This window comes from Cuculus canorus, chromosome Z (assembly GCF_017976375.1).
Source record: "Cuculus canorus isolate bCucCan1 chromosome Z, bCucCan1.pri, whole genome shotgun sequence".
Classification (NCBI taxonomy): domain Eukaryota; kingdom Metazoa; phylum Chordata; class Aves; order Cuculiformes; family Cuculidae; genus Cuculus; species Cuculus canorus.
The window spans coordinates 36904299-36925791 of NC_071441.1; the positions used below are offsets into that span (position 1 = coordinate 36904299).

Here is a 21493-nt window from a genome sequence, read left to right on the forward strand (position 1 = left end):
TTTAAAGGTGAGGGTTTTGGTGTGTAGCTTTTGCCTTTTTTTGGGTTTTTTTTTTTTTTTTGTTTTTTTTTTTTTTTTTTGTGGTGTATAGAAGAGCTTTCCTTTCCTGTCAATAATAAGAAAGAAAGTAATGCTTCATTTTATACAGTCATTTGTTCTACGTAGTAATCTGCTTTCATTCTGCTTTTGATAACTGAAAAACAGTTGTGCACCAAGCTTATCATGGGAAAGAAAGCAAACAAAGGGTATACTTTGTACATTTTTGCACAGGTCTCAGTTCAGGCTTTTTGGCAAGGGTTAGTCTGTGTTTTTTTTAGGAAGCATTGCAGGAGTAGAGTGATAGCCTTTGTGAAAGTCAACTCTGCAAATACTCTAAGGTCCGCAATCAGTTGTTTATAGTAAATTTATCCTATTTTCTGGCTGACATAGTCTCTAATTCTTCAGTAGAGAATTAACCTGAATAGAAGTGGTGCTGATAACAGTGTTACCTGTTCATTTTTGTGCACTAAGGTTGCAGTCTGCCTTAAGCATGAATGAATTGCAGGATGTCTCACTCACAGATTATCCCTAGTACCATTTGCAAAACAACATAAAGAGACCGTTGCTGAGTAGTCTGACCTACAAAGCAACAGAAAAAAATAAAATAAACCCACATTTTTTGATCCATAGTTATCCTACATAATTATGATTAATTCCACAAAAACATTGTCAAAAAGGATAACTTGTTTTGGGCCAGAAGACGAGCACAGAGAAATGCAACCCTAAGTAATTATGTTTGAGGAATTAGTTGTAAAAGAAAATCCAAAAGAGAACTCAGAAATAAAAATTCAAATTAAAAATTGTTTTCTACATGAACAAATCAGACTCAGGAGAGGTTATCCATTGCATTCAAACCTAGTTAATCATTCTCAGAATAGTGTAATGAACTTGAAAATTCATTAGTAATCCTCAGGACATTTTAAGGTCTGAAATCCAAACTAGAGTTTTGAGTCCATTACCAAAGAATTTTGTAATTTTTTTTTAAATTTTACTTTTTTTTTAATTTTTACTTTTTTTTTAAATAAAAAGGCCATGAGAAACTAGTGCTCACTAAATCTCTAGGAAACATGAGAAGGACATAGTTGAGATCATTTGCATCCTTGCCAGACAAGTGTTTTTAATGCAAAGTTTAATCTTTATAAAAGGACTCTGAAAACTGAAAAAATCTCTCTTACTCAATAGTGGCCAAGGATAGAAGATTTTATGATAAAAGAAGTAATTTTACAGACTTTATCAACACTTATGATTTGTTGATAAATGGAAATGGTCTATTTTATAAAAGCTTCTCAAATGAAATAAAATGTGTTCAGTACTGAACACCCTTCAAGTGTGAGCAGTATGCTACTTTACAAGTGTAGCTAATACAATTTTGAAATGCATATGAAATTTTAAGTAGATAATTGATGTGATTGATCAGGCATTGATTTTAAAATATCCACAACTGAGATTTCCAGTGTTGCCAACTGCAGGATGAGAGGCACAGTGTGGGAATCTTAACATAGGCACAATCCAGAATACTTTGAGGTGAAGCATTATTGCTGATGATAGTTGTTTAATTTCAGTAATACTGTGAAATTCCATTGAAAATTCATTAGGAAAAAAAAAGAGACTGTTAAAGAATAATTTTAATAATTAAATAAAAATATACAAACAAGGGTATACGGTAGACTTCCTCCAAATGTTTTCAGTGTTATAATTCAATTTTATTTGTGTTTTTGACAAGTACATGAGTAATGATTGATGAGTAAAAGTTGTGCTTATTATTTTTAGAAGTAATACAGCCAGTCTGCCTTTGATATTACATCCTTGAGCTGCAGAAATATAGATGTCCTCTGATGGGAAATCAAAGGTTCTATTGATTCTAAAGTGTAAATTGTCAAAAACAGACTGGCAGAAGCTCATTGACAAATCTGTTTTCAGACAGCTCTTGATACTTCAACTTCTAACCTTTTAAATGGGGTTAAGCTTTCTCATGCCAAGGCGTGCCTGATTTCTAAATACAGAGTGAAGGAATGCAGTGGGATCTTCACTTTTGCTCTTATTGAGAGTGATTACATCTATCAAGTGGTTTACATCTATCAAGAACAACCTATTGTTTGAGGTTGTTATACATCTGTACTTCTGAAAAAGGATGTTTGCAGTTTAAGAGAATTTATAAAATAATTGAGTGTTTAGTTAAACACCAAAAAAAAAAAATCAAAATCAAAATCAGGATACATTAAGGATAAAAAAGAACTGGAAGATACATCATTATGTATTGAAAATAATTGTATTTTTTTTTCTCATTTAATGCTAGCTCTTTTTTCACAAAATATTTTTCTTATTCAGGTATTCAGTGAACTATTCGTGTGTCATTCAATGTATCGTTACATCCAGAAATTTCAAGACATCTTACAAACATGTTTTGATTTATGAGCCATGAGAGCTTAAACAGACATTTTATCTTCATTAAACAGAACTCTGGGCTATGTTTGCTTAGTCCTTAATGTTAAGATATTATTTTATGTCTCTTGGTCTTCAGTGTCTTCTCACAAATAAACACCTTGTTAACTACAGAAAATCTTTTGGATTTTTTTGCTAATAAATGTGGGAGACATTGTGTTGCTAAAAAGAATATTGCATACTGAAGTGACCACTAGTTCTCAAAAGAGATGTTCTTCCTCTTAGAAACTAATTGCTCCTGATTAAAACTGATACGGGAAAAATCTTCCATTTCCTTAAAAACTGATGTCTTTACTTTCTTTTCAAAGTACAGCTATTATAAGTAAACTATTATGATTCACAAAAATATAAGTATTCTGATTTAGATTTTTGAAGTTTAAAAGATGCATAAACATGTACTTTTCTATTTTGCTAAGATGCAAATATTCAATAGAAAGATGAGTAAAAGTACTTTGGGCATTACCTATATATGTCTCATACGTGACCTAAAATAACAATAAACTGTATCAGATTTTTGGTTTGCTACTGATTTTTAATGATGAGTCAAGCTCCTTCTATTTTAAAGTAATTCAATAGCTTTGTTTTCAGGTATATTGTGCTTTCCGCAATTACCCTCTAACATTGTACCTATGTTTAGATATGAGATCTTTTTTATAAACTGAAAATTATTTGTCAGACTACCCTACACTACTTTTCTGATTTAGCTTTTTTACCCCTTCTAATAGTTATAGCAGTAATAGTTTTTAAATATATTTGGTAGAAAATCATTGTTTCTAATACGTAGTTTCTGTATATACTCACAAGACTAACTATTAATTCAACGCAGAAGGCCAGCTGTCTATATTTAGTAAAACTGCAGTCTTGAAATTGGTAAGATTACAAAGGTAGTCGTGAAAGAGCAGGTCAGGCAAAAATGAAATAACCCATTAAAATACCAGATTTCACAACTCATTACATCGTTGACTCTGTTTCCTCAAGGGATTGTTTTGCCTTTTGGAGAACTAAGAAGGCTTGATTATTTGTCTAGCCTGTGGAAATAAGAAAAAGCTTTCATCATTTAATTTTTTAATAGATGGAAGTGCTAGAGATATAAATATGAAATAGAAGTAATCTCAGTTTATTATTTCCTAATAAAACAAAAGCAAAGCAAAACAAACAAAAAACTCCATTTCACTTTCTATTTGGATCTGCAACAAGGAATTTCTTATTTTTGCTGCCATATGAATATTTGTCACATAAAATTAATTCTGTAATCATCTAGTGCCTTTAAATCTGCATGTACATAGGAACATAGGCTATATGTAGGTTCTTAGGGGACCATATGCATGCATAGGATTCTTCATGCTCAGGTGAGAGAGCACAAAAACCGCTGTGGCTCTGTTCTTATTTTTTAAGAGCATGCAAGATATTTTTCCTCTCAGAAATCCAGAAAAGTTGTCTATGTCCATCTTTCCCAGGACTCCTGGAAACTTTTTTCCAGATTCATGTGTTTCACTTTCATCTCAAAGATAGTTTTTTCAGCTAGACTGAGACTTGCATGAGCCACTGTTAAACAATTGTCCGTTGAGAATTCATCATATGCTGGGACTAGTGATTGAAAAGAAACCAGGGGGAATTTGGCAAAGTTAGGACTGAATGGGGAGTTCTGGCACATAAAATCAGAAAACCAGGAATGTCAATATGAATAGGGGTGGACTGTTCAACCTAGTGCTGGGATGTGAAGAAACTGGAACCTCCTCCTGAGAAGGCATACCTAGTGACAGACAAGAAGAATTTCTTAAATGCCAAAATTTACAGAAGACAGGATTCCCAGTGCAGTTTCTGGCTATATTGCATGTTCAGTAGCTCTCAAATCCTTTCAGTTGCTTCTTCCACTCATTTCTCTAATGTGTACAAAATTTCTAAAATCAGAGCAGAAAAAAGGCACAGTTAATTTTGTAGCTTCCTACTTGCTGAGGCAGTTTTGCCTTATGTTCTGGCCTTTAATCAAGTTACAAGATTGCCTGGACTCAGTTTCACCTTTGAATTAGCAGATATGCAAATGAGATGCGAAGGACTGCCACATGTAATTACTGACCCTGGAGGTATACAATACCCTGCCATGACAACAGTTTTCAGAAAAAAGTTCTTACCTCAAAACCCCTAAAGAAATTGAATGTTACCTGCATGAACCTGATTCAGATTTTGCTACTGATGAGCCTTTGACTTCTCATTGATTCAAATGCAGATAGTATCTTAGTGTCATAAAAGCGGCAATATCCGTCCTCCATTTGTACAACATGCTTTTTTTTTGCCTCACAACACCAATATTTATGAAAAAGATGACCCAACAATCAGAGAACATGCTGTTTCTAAGACTGTAATTTATTCTGAGAGCATTCTTCTTCATTCCATATTTTCAGCTCACTTAAAAACTTTCTTCATGAATTCTTCACACATTAAGTATTTATGTAGTATTTATGACTAATCTGATGCAGTTCTATTAAAGCCAGCTTGGCTGAGCAGAGAGATCTGGGTGAATTTCAGAAAAAAGAGGAAAGCATATGAGCTTTGGAAGTAGGGGAAGGATCTTGGGAAGAATACAAGGGTGATGTGAGATCATGTAGAGAGAAAACCAGGAGACCTAAAGCCCAACTATAACATATATGGCCAATTCTGTAAAAGATAATAAAAAATATACAAAATTGTACAAATATATCAACAACAAAAGGAAGGCCAAGAGGAATCTCCATCCTTTACTGGACGCAGGGGGGACATCAGTGAAAAAGGTTGAGGATAGGGCTGAGGTACTTAATCACAGAATTAGAGAATAATTTGGGTTGGAAAGAATTTAAAGATCATCTAGTTCCAACCCCTGCCAAGGAGTGGGACACCTCCCACTAGATCAGGCTGCATCCCATCCCTCCAACCATTGTGTGTCCTCCCGCTGCTTGTCATAGACAAGTCTGATATTATCGCTCTCCCACTTGACATCTAGTTTAAAGCCCTGTCAATGAGCCCTGCAAGTTCCTGAGGAAAGACACTGCACCCTCTTTGAGAAAGGTGGCTCCCATCTGCTACCTGTAAACCCAGTGCCATGTAGGCCATCCCGTTGTCAAAACACCCAAAGTTATTACAGTGACAGCAGCCATGGAGTCATGTATTAACAGACCAGACCCATCTGATCCTTACAATGTCACCACCTGTAACTGGAAGGAGGAAGGAAAAAAAAAATCACCTGGGCTTCTGAGTCCCTCACTTGACATCCCAAGGCCCTACAATCTCTTTTAATCACCCTTGGGCTACATACTGCAGCTTCGTCACCTCCTATATGGAACAAGCAGTAAGAGGTAGTAGTCTAACGGCCTTAACAGACTGGAGAGTTTCCTAGCAACACTCCTTACCCCAGGCATCTGGGAGGCAGCAGACTTACCTGTGAGTAGGGTCTGCTCAACATATCGGACCCTCTGTTCCCCTCAACAGAGAGTCTTCTACAACTGTGACTCACCTTTTTGTCCTTGTGGCAGTTGAAGTAATATGGGTGTGTGTCATTCTAGTCCCAGCCCTTACCTACTCTGATGTAGGTAAGTTATCCCCCATGTTTTCCTTCAGTCCATCTTCCACATCTACAGCCTCATATCTACTGTGCAGAGGCACCTGGGGAGTTGTGGGCAATGAGGGCGTTAGTTTTCTGTCAGGTTGATGGACTTACTTCTGTTCACTCCATCCTTTAAGCCCCTGCCTACATCTTGGTGGAGGAGGATGTTTAATTGGCTGAGATGGTCTTTTCCTCATAAATTGTAAGATCTTTGTTATACTCTCCCTCCCTGTTTTCTGGCTCATGAGGCTCAGTATCCAGAGAACATCTTGCCTTGCTATTAGGGATATGATTTAGTAGTGAACAGGTTGGACTTGATGATCTCAAAGGCCTTTTCCAGCCTAGGGATTTCATGATTCTATAATAAATCTGTTTGCAATCCAGTTAGTAATGTATATTTGTTAGCCAGCTGGCATTCATAAATGAAATAAGTAGTATGCTGGTTAAATTTAAGGGACTCTAGGAGACGTGTGTGTGTGTATGTGCATATATATGTTTTTTTGATGGATACTGTCAGGTTCTCATTTTATATATATATATATATATATATATATACACACACACACATATATATATATGATGTGGATATCTATATATGATGTGTATACATTTATATAATGTTTATCATAATAATCTATTTCAAAAAAGTTTTAAGATATAAAAAGCAAAAATTTCAACTCAGAGAAACCTACTGTTCCAGAACATGTTTGAGATAACAAGACAGCCATATAACTTTTTGGAAATAAGAGCAGAGAGCACAGTCCCATTTCTCACTTAATATCCAACTATTGAATCCTAGTGACCTTTTCATAGATTCAAAGAATCATGGAACAGTTTGGTTGGAAGGGACTTTCAAAGTTATCTAATCCAACCTCCCTGCAGGGACATCTTCAACTTGATCAGGTTGCTCAGAGTACTGTACTCAGCCTGACCTTGAGTGTTTGCAGGGATGGGACATCTACAACCCCTCTCAGTAATCTCTTTCAGTGTTTCACCATCCTCATTGTAAAAAAATTCTTCGATATGTCTAGTCTGAATTTACCTTCTTTTTGTTTAAAACTTTTATTTCTTGTCCTACTGCAACAGGCCCCTCTAAAAAGTTTGTACCCGTATTTCTTATAAACACCATTTAAAAATTCAAAGGCCACAGCAAGATCTCCTTAGAGCCTTCTCTTCTCCAGGCTGAATAATTCCAGCTCTCTCAGCCTGTCCTCATATGGTCATCTAGGATAATGTTTCAGAATAAGAGTTAGTCAAGCTGCCATATGAATGTTTGGCTATAGACAGGAGAACCAAAACAACAGTTTTGTCAGACATTAGTTTGCAATTGGAAATTAGTAACTGCATAATTATAGATGTAAATGAAGCACAAATATTGTCTAATCACATTTTATTTATGGTTATATCTATTTGTGGCCTTTTATTTTGTCCTAAAATGAGGTTTTGTATTAGTAATTAGTATTTTATTTACCCATGGGTTAATAAAAAATATTAAAAGTAATAAGAGATTGAAAATAATTTGCAAAAAAGTGGGTATATTTCTAAAAATATAATTATTTAATGGGTATTTGCTGATATCAGATTAACTTCTGTTTCTTCAAGGTCACATTAAAGAACTTTCAGTTTAAAAAATTAATTCTTGCAAGCAAGAAGAACCTGTATGTGTATTTTTAAGTAGTACTGGATGACAACATTACTGAAGAAAAAAGTAGTTGGAATCATAATAGCATGCAGAAGCTGCACTGTAATTTATCAAGGCTTTTAACAAGAATATTACTTTTCTGAAATCAATGGAAACTTTGCTACACATAATCTAATATGATTTATTTATTTTTTCATGTATTATATAGCCTGATTCCAATAGTTCTGCTGTCCATAATGGCTGTCATTAAAATTAAGAAGCTGTGATGCTCTGAAAAGAAGGGATTTGAATATGCGTAAATGCACAATTTTCAGTGTGAGAAAGCTTTTAAGTTAAACATAGCTTTATAAATAATACAGCTTATCTGTGCATGTTTTATATATCAGTTGTCATAAAACTGATGCAAATACAAAGTCCCTGAATTTCTCATTTGGCTCATGAGGTTGGTTGATTTGGTTTCATAAACATTAAGTTGATATTTTTGAAAATCACAAATGAGTATTAATGTCATTGTACTACTCTGTAAAAAAAAAAAAAAAAAAGTAGATTGCTGAAAAATGAAGCTTTGTTCCAAGGACAAAATTTAAGTGAACAGAATTTCCTTTTTTTTCGTCGCCAAGTAGTTAAAATAATAAATTTTGTCCTCCAAAGTTGCATGGAACAATAAGAAAACTCTCAATCTGGTAATTATTATTGCTCTACTACATATAATTTAAACCTTTAACCAACGAAAATGTTATCTTCTATTTCTGATAATAAAGCCAGATGTGATTATATTTGCTAATCATGAAATTTCATTAGTCTAGCTCAATTGCATTTTCTCTTTTCTATTTTCCTAGCCATCATAGTTATACTCTCAGATTTCTTGCCAATAAAACTGAGTCAGGAGCGTACGCTGTTTATTCTTATCTAATATGAAGTGTACAGACACCATAGTCATGAGACCTTATTTCTAAATTCTGTGGTGATTTATTGACATCAGAATCCATGAGTTCTGACGAAGCACAGATATTGCACAGAGACAAGAACAGAAATTCACTTGGACTTGAAGAGGAATCATGTAGCTTATTTTTAGTTCTTTCTATATGAATAGAAATATTAAAACATAGAAGATAAATGAGCTAATTGGTTAGTTAAATTGTGGGTTTCTGAAAGCTACGTACTAAATTGCTATATCAGTATGCTACCATTCAGGTTAGTATGGAAAAAAATATTGAAAACTAAATAGACTAATTTAAGGAAAACTAAATACACTAAACTAGTTTTCCTGCTAAGGATCTAGCACTGTGGTACTATACATATAAACAAATTAATTGCTAAATAATCTTGGAATTATTGAAAAATGTCAGTAGAGTGACAAATAGTTTAATTAAGAATGTGCCTATTTTCTAAATAGGTATCACATGACATAAAATTGCATAAGTGAACAGAACACTGCTCTGGAAGTCATACCTGGAACACCAAATTAGGGAAATACAGTTGATATAGGGGACATTGCTCTTAACAGTTTGATCTTATCCTTTTATGTTTGTCAGGTCCAGTAGTTGGCAAATACACATGCACACAAATAGAACTGCATAACTACATTCCTATTGAGACTCTTGAGAAGTGTACCTTACACAGAGTCAAAATAGAATCAGACTAGATATTTGAGTTAACTTATAGATAATCTTCAGTCCATTGTAGAATATTTATTTTCTTGTGGACGTAAGCACAAATGGACTTTAAGCACCAGGAAAGTGACAGTACACTTGTTCTCAGAGTTATAAAGTTGTGTTCTCTTCGTGTGTGTGTCAAATCTGCATGCAGGCCAATAACCAGATGGCGTTGGCTGCTGTTTGCCTGCTGCTAGCTGTAACAATTTATACCCACAATAATTAAAAAAAAAAAAAAAATAGAGCTTTTCCGTTTTAAATATATACACTTAGATTATTTTGGCTTGGAGACTGAAGGTGCCAACTTATCTGTTGCCTTTGCTGTACTAAATGCACTATATTGGACATGCTAAAACAGATGTCAAAGCAGTGAATTGGCATTTCCAGGTGCTGAAAGAGAATTTTCAGAAGTACCACTATCAGAAAGTGAATCGTCAAGGACTGAGATTAAAATAGTGATAAAAATTGTAGAAACAAATACAGTCGTCTGCTCAGAGATGCTGCACTGTACATTTTCTAGCAGATAATACATATCACTCCCGCTGATTAGGGCTGGAGATGATCTATCTAGGTTTATCTTAGAACTGAGTTATAAATAGCAAAGAGATTTAAAATTTAGTTTGATATTATTTTTAAATCTGCTGCCATTCTTTTTGCAGTTCACTGATAGAGCTGTTTAACAGACTCCAAAACAGTGTGCCATTCCTCAAGGAAAATATAAAAGTGTCTGAAATATTATTCCACTTTTTCTTGGAAAACTTCAGTCCATACCCGTGTCAATCTGCTCTTCATGAAGGTCAATATTTCCTAAAACGCAAGTGCTGGATTTATGTTTGAGGGAACAGGAACACAAATTATAAATGAATGTCTGGATCAAAGAAATACAACCTGGGCGCGTATATATATAAATACATATGTGTATTTTTCAATGTAATTCACATCACTGAAGACTGTAGCTTGAGTTAGAAAATTTCATTTAATTACCCTGAAAAACATCATCAGAACATTGTCACAGGGGCATATATTTTAAATGCTCACATTCTTCTTGTGACACATGTTCTGAGGCCAACTGACCAATACAAAAAGTTTAAATCTTGCTTTACTTTTCTTGTAGTTGTTTGACCATAGCCAGTAAAATATTGGGATGGCACACTGGCTTGAAGTGAACAGTGTGCCATAAAAAAAGAACCAAGTTTGATGTGTTTCTATAGAGTCTTTTTTATGTGGTTATTTCACATCTGAGAGAATAAAAAGGAGACAACCAGAAAGAAAGAAAAAGATCCAAACCCCATCTTTGACCATATAAAAATATTTTTGGCCATGAAAGCTATCACTATTATTAGTGCTGGCTTTAAATTGCAAGACAGAAGAATAACATGTTGGGTAAAACCACAGAACAAGGAAAACACATAAAAGTGGTCAACTGAAAGCAGCTGCTATGTAAAGAGCATGTAAAAATTCATTAGCCTGAAAGAAGTTGTGTAACTTTATTAAACTGTACTGAACAACATACTGGAATTATTTGTGTTATTCTTTAGTTTTGTTGTAACAAATATTGATACAATTTTCCATTTTCACTCCATAAGATTTATATTTGCTAGCAGAATGTTGTATATACACAATTAGAAATTAGATCAGTACAGAATTCTAAATGAGAATTCTTATTAATTGCAGCAGTGTAAATAAAGATGGTGCCAATGAGATTTTTATATTTTTGGTTTTCCCCACAAAGATTTCTATGCATCATCTTCCTGTGAAAATTATTTCTTCAGACAAAATTCACAATGATGAGATGTAAACAATCCCCACTTTGCTGAAGAAAAAAAAAAAAGAGATAAGATTTAGGATGAGAAGTAATGACCCAAGCTTTACACACATCAGGACTTACTAATAAAGCATCCTGAACCAGGATATAACTAGCGGCTGTAGAAAGGAAAGAGAACAACATTAATGCAAGAATGCATTTTCCTAAGAAAGAAACAATGTCCCAGATTGTGTCCTATCTTAATTTTAGTGTTAGGATTTTTGTTGGAATATGTGCCAAAAGGGTGTGTACCTGCAAACTATGTGAAATCCCTGGTTCATAGTAAGGGAGATATTTTACTGAAATAATCAAATAAAAGTGAATAGTAACAGCCAAGGATGATGCATGCCTTGCAATGAACTGGCACCCTAAGAAGCATTGTCTGTGAAGAGCAGGAGCTGCTTTCCCAGCAGAAATCTCTTGGAAGGATATTTTTTTACTATCTGTCTTCTGGGAGGATAATCCCTTTAAAATACATAGCAGGAATGACTTGGTCTCAGATTATATCCCACACAATTACAGCTTCATCATAATATTTCTAAAAAAAAAATAATATTTATTTATTATTTATTTTGGTAAGTCTAAGTCATTGTCAATAAACTCTTCTTTTTGATAAACTATGACATTCACCTTTGTAAAACAACTCCCTGGTTATATTAATGTAATGACTGATTGAGAAGAAATGTCTTCAAAGCCTCCTGAAGATAGAGTGTAAAACGGTACTTACTCATTCACTCACTTGCTCGCTCGCTCTCCTAAATTACTGTTAATGCAGCAGAAAAGGGATGAAATAAAGTTAGCTACATTCTTCTGTCTCCACTAAGTTAGAGCAAACTTTGACATTATTGGTACCATTTCCTACTGACTTCTATCGTGCTGCATCAGATCCAACATGCCTCTGAAACTTCTTGTGACATAGTAACTCTTACTCGTATTTACACTGAGTTTAATCTATCTTTGGCAGTTTGTAGCATATGAAGAAAAGACCAGAGAACAGCCAAGAAGCTATGAGTAAAGTTGGCAGTATTTCTTAGTTTTACCAGTTGTTCTTAATAATTAGGACAATTTCAGCTAGTATTTAGTTTCCTAGATTCAATTTATGTTATTTAAACACTACTAAAATTGATGGGATATGGTAAAGGTATTGAGTGGTTTTCCGCAGAATCCAGTTATGCAGGGATACTGAACCATGACACTGCCCTGAAGGACAGCCATGGAGTCTTTTCTATAAACTGGTAAGTGACAGGCTTCTTTTAGTCTCATCCAAATGAATAATATGTCTCTTTCATGAAAAAGTAATTTCTTACTAGAAATTTTAGATTCCCAAACTATTCATAGCCTACTGGTTTTGTAATCTCTTTATTTAGAGATATTTCTTTGTTCTTACAATTTAGCTGAGCACAATATATCTGCTAAATTCCATAAGAAGGAGAGGAGATTACAGAGAAGGAGACACCAAGGCTGTTCTGTCTGGGACATGTCAGACATGAGCCTTTCTTCAGGCAATAATGACCTTTTTTTGAAGAACTGCACTTTACTGCATCTGAGCTTAACTGCATTGAATGCCCTTTTGTCTTTTTTAGGTGTTAGGATTAGCTATTTTTAATGACAGTTTTAATATATAGGTAATACATGAGTATGAGAGACTTCTTAGTTTTGAAAATAATCTCATGGGAAGAAACAGGATTTTGCTTAGATCAAAGGAAAAAGATGGTGCAGTTATCAAGCATGTGGTTGAAAAATACTAAGTTGAAAATTCATATATGGAGCACTTATTGCAAAGCTGGCTTCTAATCTAGCAGTCCCTCTCTACTTCCTCTGTCTGTGTTCAAAGATGATTCTGTGTCTCGTATTTCTTATTCGTAGCTTGAGGTCCTTCATCTTCTCAGGTTTTCTTGCCACAGTTAACCCATGGTTTCAAATTTTTATGATCACATTCATGTCTTTTATTACAGAGATGCAATTCAGAACAACATTGCTGCATAGCCTTTCTGAAAAACTGACCAAGTTGTCATTTACACTGTTTGGCATCTTTGGCTATTCAGGTTATTCCCGATAACTGCTTTTCTTGCATTTTGCTACTGTATAAATGACAGTTACTAACTGCATGATCTCTGTTTCTTGGATTGCCTCATTCAAACACAGAAGAACTGAAATCTAGAAGACAAAGTTTTGATCTTAGCATTCTACCTCTTCCCTGGTTCGGTATCTCAGGAAACTTTTCTAAGGGGCCAAGAGGGTTCTCATCTAGTAGCAATCTGTCAACACAGTTTATAAGATATTCCTCCCCATCCCTGTCATCAGTAAACAAATTTCAGAGAACAAAACCTTTGTGTTGTTTACTTAACTGTAAACCTACAGTTCACAATAATCCATTTGTGAAAGAGGATGTCTTGCTTTTCAGCTTAAGAAAGGAAATAATGCCATATTTTGGTATTTTAGGTATTTTGGATGCTTTAAAACACTAGATTTGACTTTCCTAAGCCTAGGAAGCCTCAGTTGTCAATTTCTTGCATGTAGAAAAACTGCTTTGTAATATATGCAACTAAATTTATCCCTGGTGCAACTTTCTTGGCTTCACATTAAAATCAGCTTCTGTTAAATGATCCATATGGGAAATACACTGCTTGGTTAATCAAAGGCAAGCATCCTTTATGATGTGTGTTAGTTTAAATCTGTTATTTTACTTATCTGTATTGCTTGTAGTTATTATGATTAAATATGCAAAAATTGACTGAATTTAAAGAGGTATAAATGGTGATGCTGACTAAATGGTATAATGAACTACATGTGAAGAAGCTGGTGGAATATGAGTTAACTGTGGCTTGGTTTACACAACAACATAGACAACTGCAATCAGAGCTGGATGAACAAGTAGGGGGATGCTGTCCATACAAAAGGGAGAATCTTTATATCAGTTTCTATTCTCTGTAGTTCAGAGTCTTTACTGGGACTAACTATGGTTGTTTTTAAATTAGTTTGCTAAATAATTTTATCAATGATTCCAATGAAGTGAAAATTCAAATCCCCACTCAGCTACAGTCTCCATGATAAATTCATAAAGAAACCACAGAAAATGCCTGTGTAGAAAATGCTATCGATACATCAGGGAACTGTTGTCTCTTATGAAGACATGCATAAAAAGAGAAACTCAATGAGTAAAGGTAAAATATCTCAAAGTATTTACATGAAGTTCTAAATTCTGATTAAGGTAAAGAGTGAGAAAAAAAAAAATACTGTCTTCAACTCCACCCATATATTTAAATGTGTTACATCTTAATTATGAATTACATTCATAAATGTGTAGACAAAGGAAATGTTACCTACATGGAGTTTAATGTATTTCTCTCCACTCTTTCAACTTACCTTGCTCTTTAGCATGAACCTCACTTTTTGTGCCCGATGAACACCTATACGACTTCCCATCATTTTAGCTCTAAATGACAGTTAGATATCCCTAAGCTACAATTCTTTCATTTTTTTTCCCATAAAGGAATTAATATTATGAACCTGACTTATGACTGAACAGAATTAAACAATCTGTGATGTTTTATTTTGAAATGCTATGCATCTTGAAGGCTATACAAGTATAAGATTTGATCGCACGTATTTTCACGTAATGGAGGGTTTATTGAGTGTTGTGGGAACTAGATACATGCGTTCTTGTTCTGTATCTGTATGCTTTAAGAACTTTTCAGGATGACAGTTATGGTTTGTGAATTTGTCTGAAGCAGAACCCAACCTGTGCTTACAAAATGGATCTTTTATCATTCATTGTCACCTCATTTTTCTAATAAAGCTCATCAGGTGCTTGCAGTGTCTAAATGCATGCAAATTTTCCAAAATATTTTAGTAAATCAATATTTTTTCTTGCGATATTGATTGTGACCTACCCTTGGGCTCTTCCACCCAACTTAACAGATAAGGTATTAGCCTCTTCTGAGGATATAAAGGCAAATTAAGGAAGACAAGAGAGAATTGGATTAATGTGATGTCTTCATTTTGACACGCCTTTCTGATTAGTTGAAATACTGTAGAAGCTTTATATATAGCTCTGTGTTTTGATGTATACTTCATCTTTGCAAACTAGTCTGTCTCTTGATTGAAGCTGCAGATATTTATGTCTTATTTTCTTACAATTTCACCTAAGAACTAGTTAATTCCATTAAGAGTCATATGTAAACTTATCATCTAAGTCTGCTTTATCATTTCAGATACAAATCTGTATATCCATTCCTCAGATAGTAGAATCAGGCAGAATCATTCAGGTTCGATGGGACCTCAGGACATCTCTTCTATGTGAAATGGAATTAAGATGTATAAAACAAAAAAATAAAACTCTGAGTTTCTGACTTGAAGAGCCTTTGTCTAACTGCAAAAATTACTCTGTAAAATTCATTAAAAGTGTCAGAGAAAAAAGGGAGTGAATACATTCAGAAGGTATAACCAGTCCGCAGTATCAGTTTCCATAATACTTGCTAAATGTTATCAGGGCAGTTTTAGTGCAACTGTATCTTGAATTGGAATCATAGAATCATATAATGATTTCTGTTGGAGAGGACCTTTAAAGGTCATCCTGTTTCAAATATCTCTTTTGGACAATGACATCTTTCAGTAGATCAGATTGCTCAAATTAATTAATATACAAGTTTTGCTTTAACTTTTACCTTTAGGAATACATTTATTTTTTTTTTTCATTCTTTTTAAGGTGCTGGTGGCTGGTCTCCACTTGTGTCCAATAAATATCAGTGGCTTCAAATTGATCTTGGTGAAAGAACTGAGATTACTGCTGTTGCTACTCAAGGTGGTTATGGGAGCTCCGACTGGGTAACAAGCTACCTTCTAATGTTTAGTGATGGTGGACGAAACTGGAAGCAGTATCGTCAAGAAGAAAGCACTTGGGTATGTTCTATCAATAATGAAAATTAAGTTTCTGCAGAAGACTTAAAATACATGTGCTGTACACTGTTGGCAATATAAACAAAGTAGTGGAATATAAAGAACTACACTGAAAGTATTTAGATAAATACATGAAGTAATCTAGCTTTTAACAAGATAAAAGGCTGTAAAAACTAAAGAAACATCAGAAACCTAGCCTTAGCATTACTCCATTAACTGTCTCAAGGACATATTCTGAGTACTAAAAATGTACTACATGGTCTCTTTTGTATGGTAAAGTTGTTTTCCAAAGTATTGATCCCAGTATGTTAAATTTGCCTTTTAATTAGGATAAAAAAAAAAAAAAAGTAATATTTTTTTTTTCCTGGAACACTTAATATCATTGTAAAAATAAAACCCAACACACAACAATAATCAAAATCATAACTAAACAAATCTCAGTTTATTTGAAAACAAATAAATAATGAGCAATATTTAATTTTGGGCCATCTAATTCAGTCTCCTTTCTACTATTCTAACTCAATTGTCTCTTACTATAATAATAATTAATAAGCCTTGTTATGCTTGTCACCTTCTATTCACATGAATTTTATTGTGAGCAAAGGACAGGCAATACCAGACAGACAATGTCTAAAATAGAAAAATAGAAAATAGAATGATACAGTTTTAGACCACAATTGCATATTTCCTTGATCCCTGATGATTAGCATCTTGAACCAAAGGAAGAATATTGGTACCTGCAGTCTGCAATTTTATCCTTTTAGGTTACTTCTATACTCCACATACAAACAGCTGTTTAATTTTAAATATTACTAAGCTGTAGACTTTGCTTGGTTTTTGCTGCAGTTAAATATTATGTTAAGAAGTATTTCATTTTATGCATTTTAATTTTGTTGACTTTTAATTCAAAATGTTCTTGTCACTCTTATTGTCAGACCCTATCTATGGTATAATGAGATTATGCATTGGCTTACTTGTTGCATAATTATCCTTCTTTTTGAATTTATAGTTCTGCTTCAGATTATGTTTTCATAACAAAGAGAAATAAATGAGTTTCTAATCCATATGGTTGTAGGGAATGAGAAAAGAAAAACAATCTTCCAAATGTTAAATGAGAATAAGCTGTTGCAATATTGTCTTTGTTCATCTCCAGACAGGGTGATAAAACAAATCTGAGAGATAGAGTTGCTTGGTCTTTTCAGTGAGGGTTCTTTTGAAATCCTGTATTGATATTGCAAACAGTGATATAGGTAGTTACTGAATATTGCCACTAGGAAAATATCAAACGAGGGTTCCAAAAATTGTTGAATGCTGACACAAACATTGGGATAAGGAGACTGTTAGATCTGTAGGAGAGGGGAAAATAAGGCTTCAGTTCCATTATCTCAAAACTTAATAAAAGAAATTATTACTTTAATGATCGCAATGCAGATTGGAAGTATGGCTTGCAGGCAGTGATGCATAATTCAAGGATATAAACCATCAACTTCAAGGATAGTCTATTGATCTTTTTTATGTATCTTTATTTAGGAGTTCTGCTTCTAGGGGAATATATTTTCTCTTTTGTAAACGAATGCATAGATGTAGTCTTGGAATGAAACTCTTAAATCTCTATTTATTTTATAGATTTTCTCTGACTATTTTCTATTTATGTTAAGTCTTTTTAAATGAAGTGCTATAGTTCATTTCAGGCAAGAATATCCCACATTTTATGATACCTGCTGTGTGTCTATCCTCTTTTTAACCAAGTTATTGCCTTATTACAAGATTGCTTCTTAGAAGTAATTTTTATCCTTTTTTATCTTGACTAGTGCAATGTATTAGAAAGACAGAAGACACACAGTTTTGAGGGTCTTGCATTGCTCTAAGTACTTCAGCATTCTTCGCTGTATGTAAGGATTTACTCTTTATAACCACTCTTTATAAACTTAAGTAGATAGCATACGTGTGTCCTCTAAAATTTCACACCTCCCTACTTTTCATTGTCCTTTTCAGAAGTTGGTTTTGTTTTGTGTTTGTCACCTTATGGTTTACCCTAGCTTAAAGTTCTGAAGTTCCTCTTGTCAGTGGAGCTGATACAGCTTTTTCACTGACTGTAAAATATTTATAACAATTGAGATATAATGGAGGACTATCTAGGCATCTGCAAATGATCAAGTTATAAAAAATTTCTTAACAATCTGTCAAAAGGGTAGTCTTTTCTAAGGCTGGCTACTCTGACCTTGGATGTCTTTGTTATTTCAAAATTAATCATGTACAACTGTCTTATACTTCCCCCATCTATAAAATTCTTCATTGCCTAGTGGTGCTGAATTCGGATGTAGATATTCTAAAGTTAGGTGAGATGAACCTCTTTCCCCTCTTGTGGCTGCTAAATATGATTTGTTTTCACTTTTCTGCATATTAGGAATTGATTTAGAAGGAATCACGGTGACTATTTATCTTACCCATGCAATATACCTTGATCTCAGCTTTCTCATTGGTAGTTTACTGATGGCATAAATGCATGCCTTACTTGCTATCTTATACCTGTAAGAACATTATCTTTCACATAGATTTGATTTATAGTTTAAAATCCTTTAATTACTAAAGATACTTTTGGAAGACTCCATTACAGTTACTAGGACTACTCTCATGGCAGATTAAGTATTGTCAAGTGTATTTAGGTATAGGGCTTCTAGCAATTCTTCTCTTAGTTTGAAAAATATAAACCAACACCGTTTGCACATTCATTTTGATTCCTTGCCTCAATGACATGACTATCAATGCATTTTTAAAAGATACTACTAAGTCTTTTCTACACTGCTTTTGATATTTTATATATAAAGCCTTTTCAGGCTTTTTTTCATTCATAGGATCAAAATCTACATGTTTTTAGAAGTTCTTATAGTTCTGGTCAAGATATAATTCTCAAGTGAAATAGTTGTTATTGATTGTAAAATAAGTATTTCTTGGACAGAGGAAAGAGACCAATTCAAACAAATTTTATATTTTACTTAATGTAATGTAAACGTCTTTGAACACGGAACGTTGTTATTTTTCTTTATGTGTATGCTCTTAAACCTATTCCTAATTTCTCCATTCTGTAGTATAATTTCAGGTACAGTAACGCCCACCTTCCCAAGCCCAAGCTTTTGCATAGTTTTCTTTTTTACCTCTAAAATTCACATTGGTTGCATACCTTTATTAAGCTGTCAGCTTTGTACTCTGGAAAGGACAATTCTTTTTGCCTCTTTTCTTTCAAACTTCAAGAGATATATGGTAGAACACCACTAAAAATGTATGACAAACTTAGGCTTTGGTTCAAGAAGCACCAAGAAAAGTTTTACTTTATAAATATTACCTTTAATAGTAGTACTACTATTATTTTCCTGAGCAATTTGTACAGTAGTTATTAGCACTCTTAGTTTATCTATAAAGGATCTCATCTCGTACTTGATAGTTTATATTATTTATTTGGGGCTGTGTATGTATTTCCTGTAAGAATAAATTGGGAAGTTTCTGACTATTTTTACAACATCTGTTTTTAAAGACAAATCTTTGCAATGCACAAGTATTTTTACATCTGTGTGTGTTTGTGTGTTTATTTGAATTCTGGATCTATTTTCCATTTTATTTATGTTAGCTGAATTTATTACAGTTTTCTCAGTCTTGTGAGTTCACATAAAAGTAGTTTCACTCTAACAGTTACTACTCTGATGGTATGGAATAAAATGCATGAATGTTGAGTGATTTGTTGCATGTGCATTGCTACACATATGACCAACTTCCTCATCTAAAATATTTGAATTGTTATATTTTTTTTTCGGAAACTTCCTGTGCTGTAAAATGACTCATCATTATGGAATGTTCCAGATTAAGGACTACCAAGTCTCATGTATTCTGTAATAGTCACATACAGTTCAAGAGTGTGGAGTTGCTTCACTATTTCCTTGAAGCCAAGGGCTCTTCCTAAGTCTCAAGGATTCACATTTGTTAGAAGATACGATCCTTTTCCTTAAAGAAAAAAACAGTCACTGTTCTTAATAACAATCTGCTTCACTGTAAAAGCAAACCACTGTACCTATACCTTAATTAAGACTTCTCTTAATTACTTCTTTGAACTAAAACAACTTTGTATTTACTCCATTTTCTTCCCAAGGCATAGGTAATAAAAATGGGTACTCCATCACTACATTTTCCTTAGATACAGATTCCAAATGTTGTGGATTCAGGATGCAGACTAGTGTGTCACTTTTTCTGTTGCTACTCATAGAAAATAAAGAACCTCTTTATCTAAGAATTAAAGTAGGACAGATGGTGCTGACTTCAACACAGTTGGTTCTAACATGCCTGTATTTGTCATAGATCTTGCATTTTCCACCAAAAAACTACCAACAGAACAGCTTCAACTACTTGACCTAACTATGTGACTCAAGGACACATAACAGTTTAGCTGCAACTGATTTCTATCTTTCTGCAACATGCTCAAAGAGAAAACCATCACAGTTAGACTAAGTAATTCATATGTAAAAACTCCAAAGTGCACTAGTATGTAAAAAGTGGTTAAAAAAAAATATTGCAGCTTAGTTCAGCTCCAGCTGCGCCTTGCCTTCTTGAGCCCAGCCCTTCAGAACCAAGTCCCTGTGCTCTTCCCAGGTTCCGTGTCCCTGCTTGCGCTGCCTGTGCAGTTTGCTCTTGTTCTTCAGTTTGTCCAGCAGGTCTCGACTCAGTCACGCTGGTCTCTTTCCTTCCCTGCCTGATTTCCTACATCTGCTGACTGAGCACTCTTGTGCTGTATGGAAAGCATCCTTCTATATTTACCATGCCTGTTCTTACCCCTTGTCCCTGAGGACTTGTTTCCCAGGGAGTCCTACTGAGTGACTCCTTGACAAGCTGGAAGCCTGCTTTTCTGAAATTTAGGGTCCTGACTATAGTCCTCGCTTGCCCCATATCCCTCAGGACCTTGAACTCCACCACTGCATGATCACTGCAGCCCATGCTGACTCCCATCTTGATGTCACTGGTGAGTATCAGTGACCATCAGGTCCAGTGTTGCATCACCTTGGGTGGGGGTCCCTATTAGCTAGATTAAGAAATTATCTTTGATGCACTCCATGAGTCTCCTGGATTGCCTACTGCTTGACATGCTACTTTTCCAGCATATGTCAGGGTGATTGAAGCCCCCCTGTAGGATGAGAGCTTGCAAGTGTGAAGGCTCCTGTAGTTGAAGAAGAAAGGCTTCATTGGTTGGCTCTCCTTGATCAGGTAGCCTGTAGTATACACCAACCACAAGGTTCCCTTTGGTTCTTCTGTCTTTTATTCTAATCCACAAGCTTTCAGCCTGCTCGTGGCTACTCTTCAAAGACAGCTCTTCACATTTTATCCCTTTTCTGATATGGAGGGCAACACCTTCCCCCTCCTTCATGGTCTGTCCCTTCTGAACAGCCTGTAGC

At 34.4% G+C, this 21493-nt stretch overlaps 1 protein-coding gene across 1 annotated transcript in view; it reads left to right on the forward strand.

The window, feature by feature from the left end:
* Positions 1–21493, forward strand: part of CNTNAP4 (contactin associated protein family member 4) — a 241731-nt gene that overhangs the window by 57653 nt on the left and 162585 nt on the right. The window contains exon 3 of the mRNA XM_009561651.2: positions 15868–16061. Within this exon, the coding sequence (XP_009559946.2) occupies positions 15868–16061 (194 nt within the window). The remainder of the gene's footprint in view (positions 1–15867; positions 16062–21493) is intronic.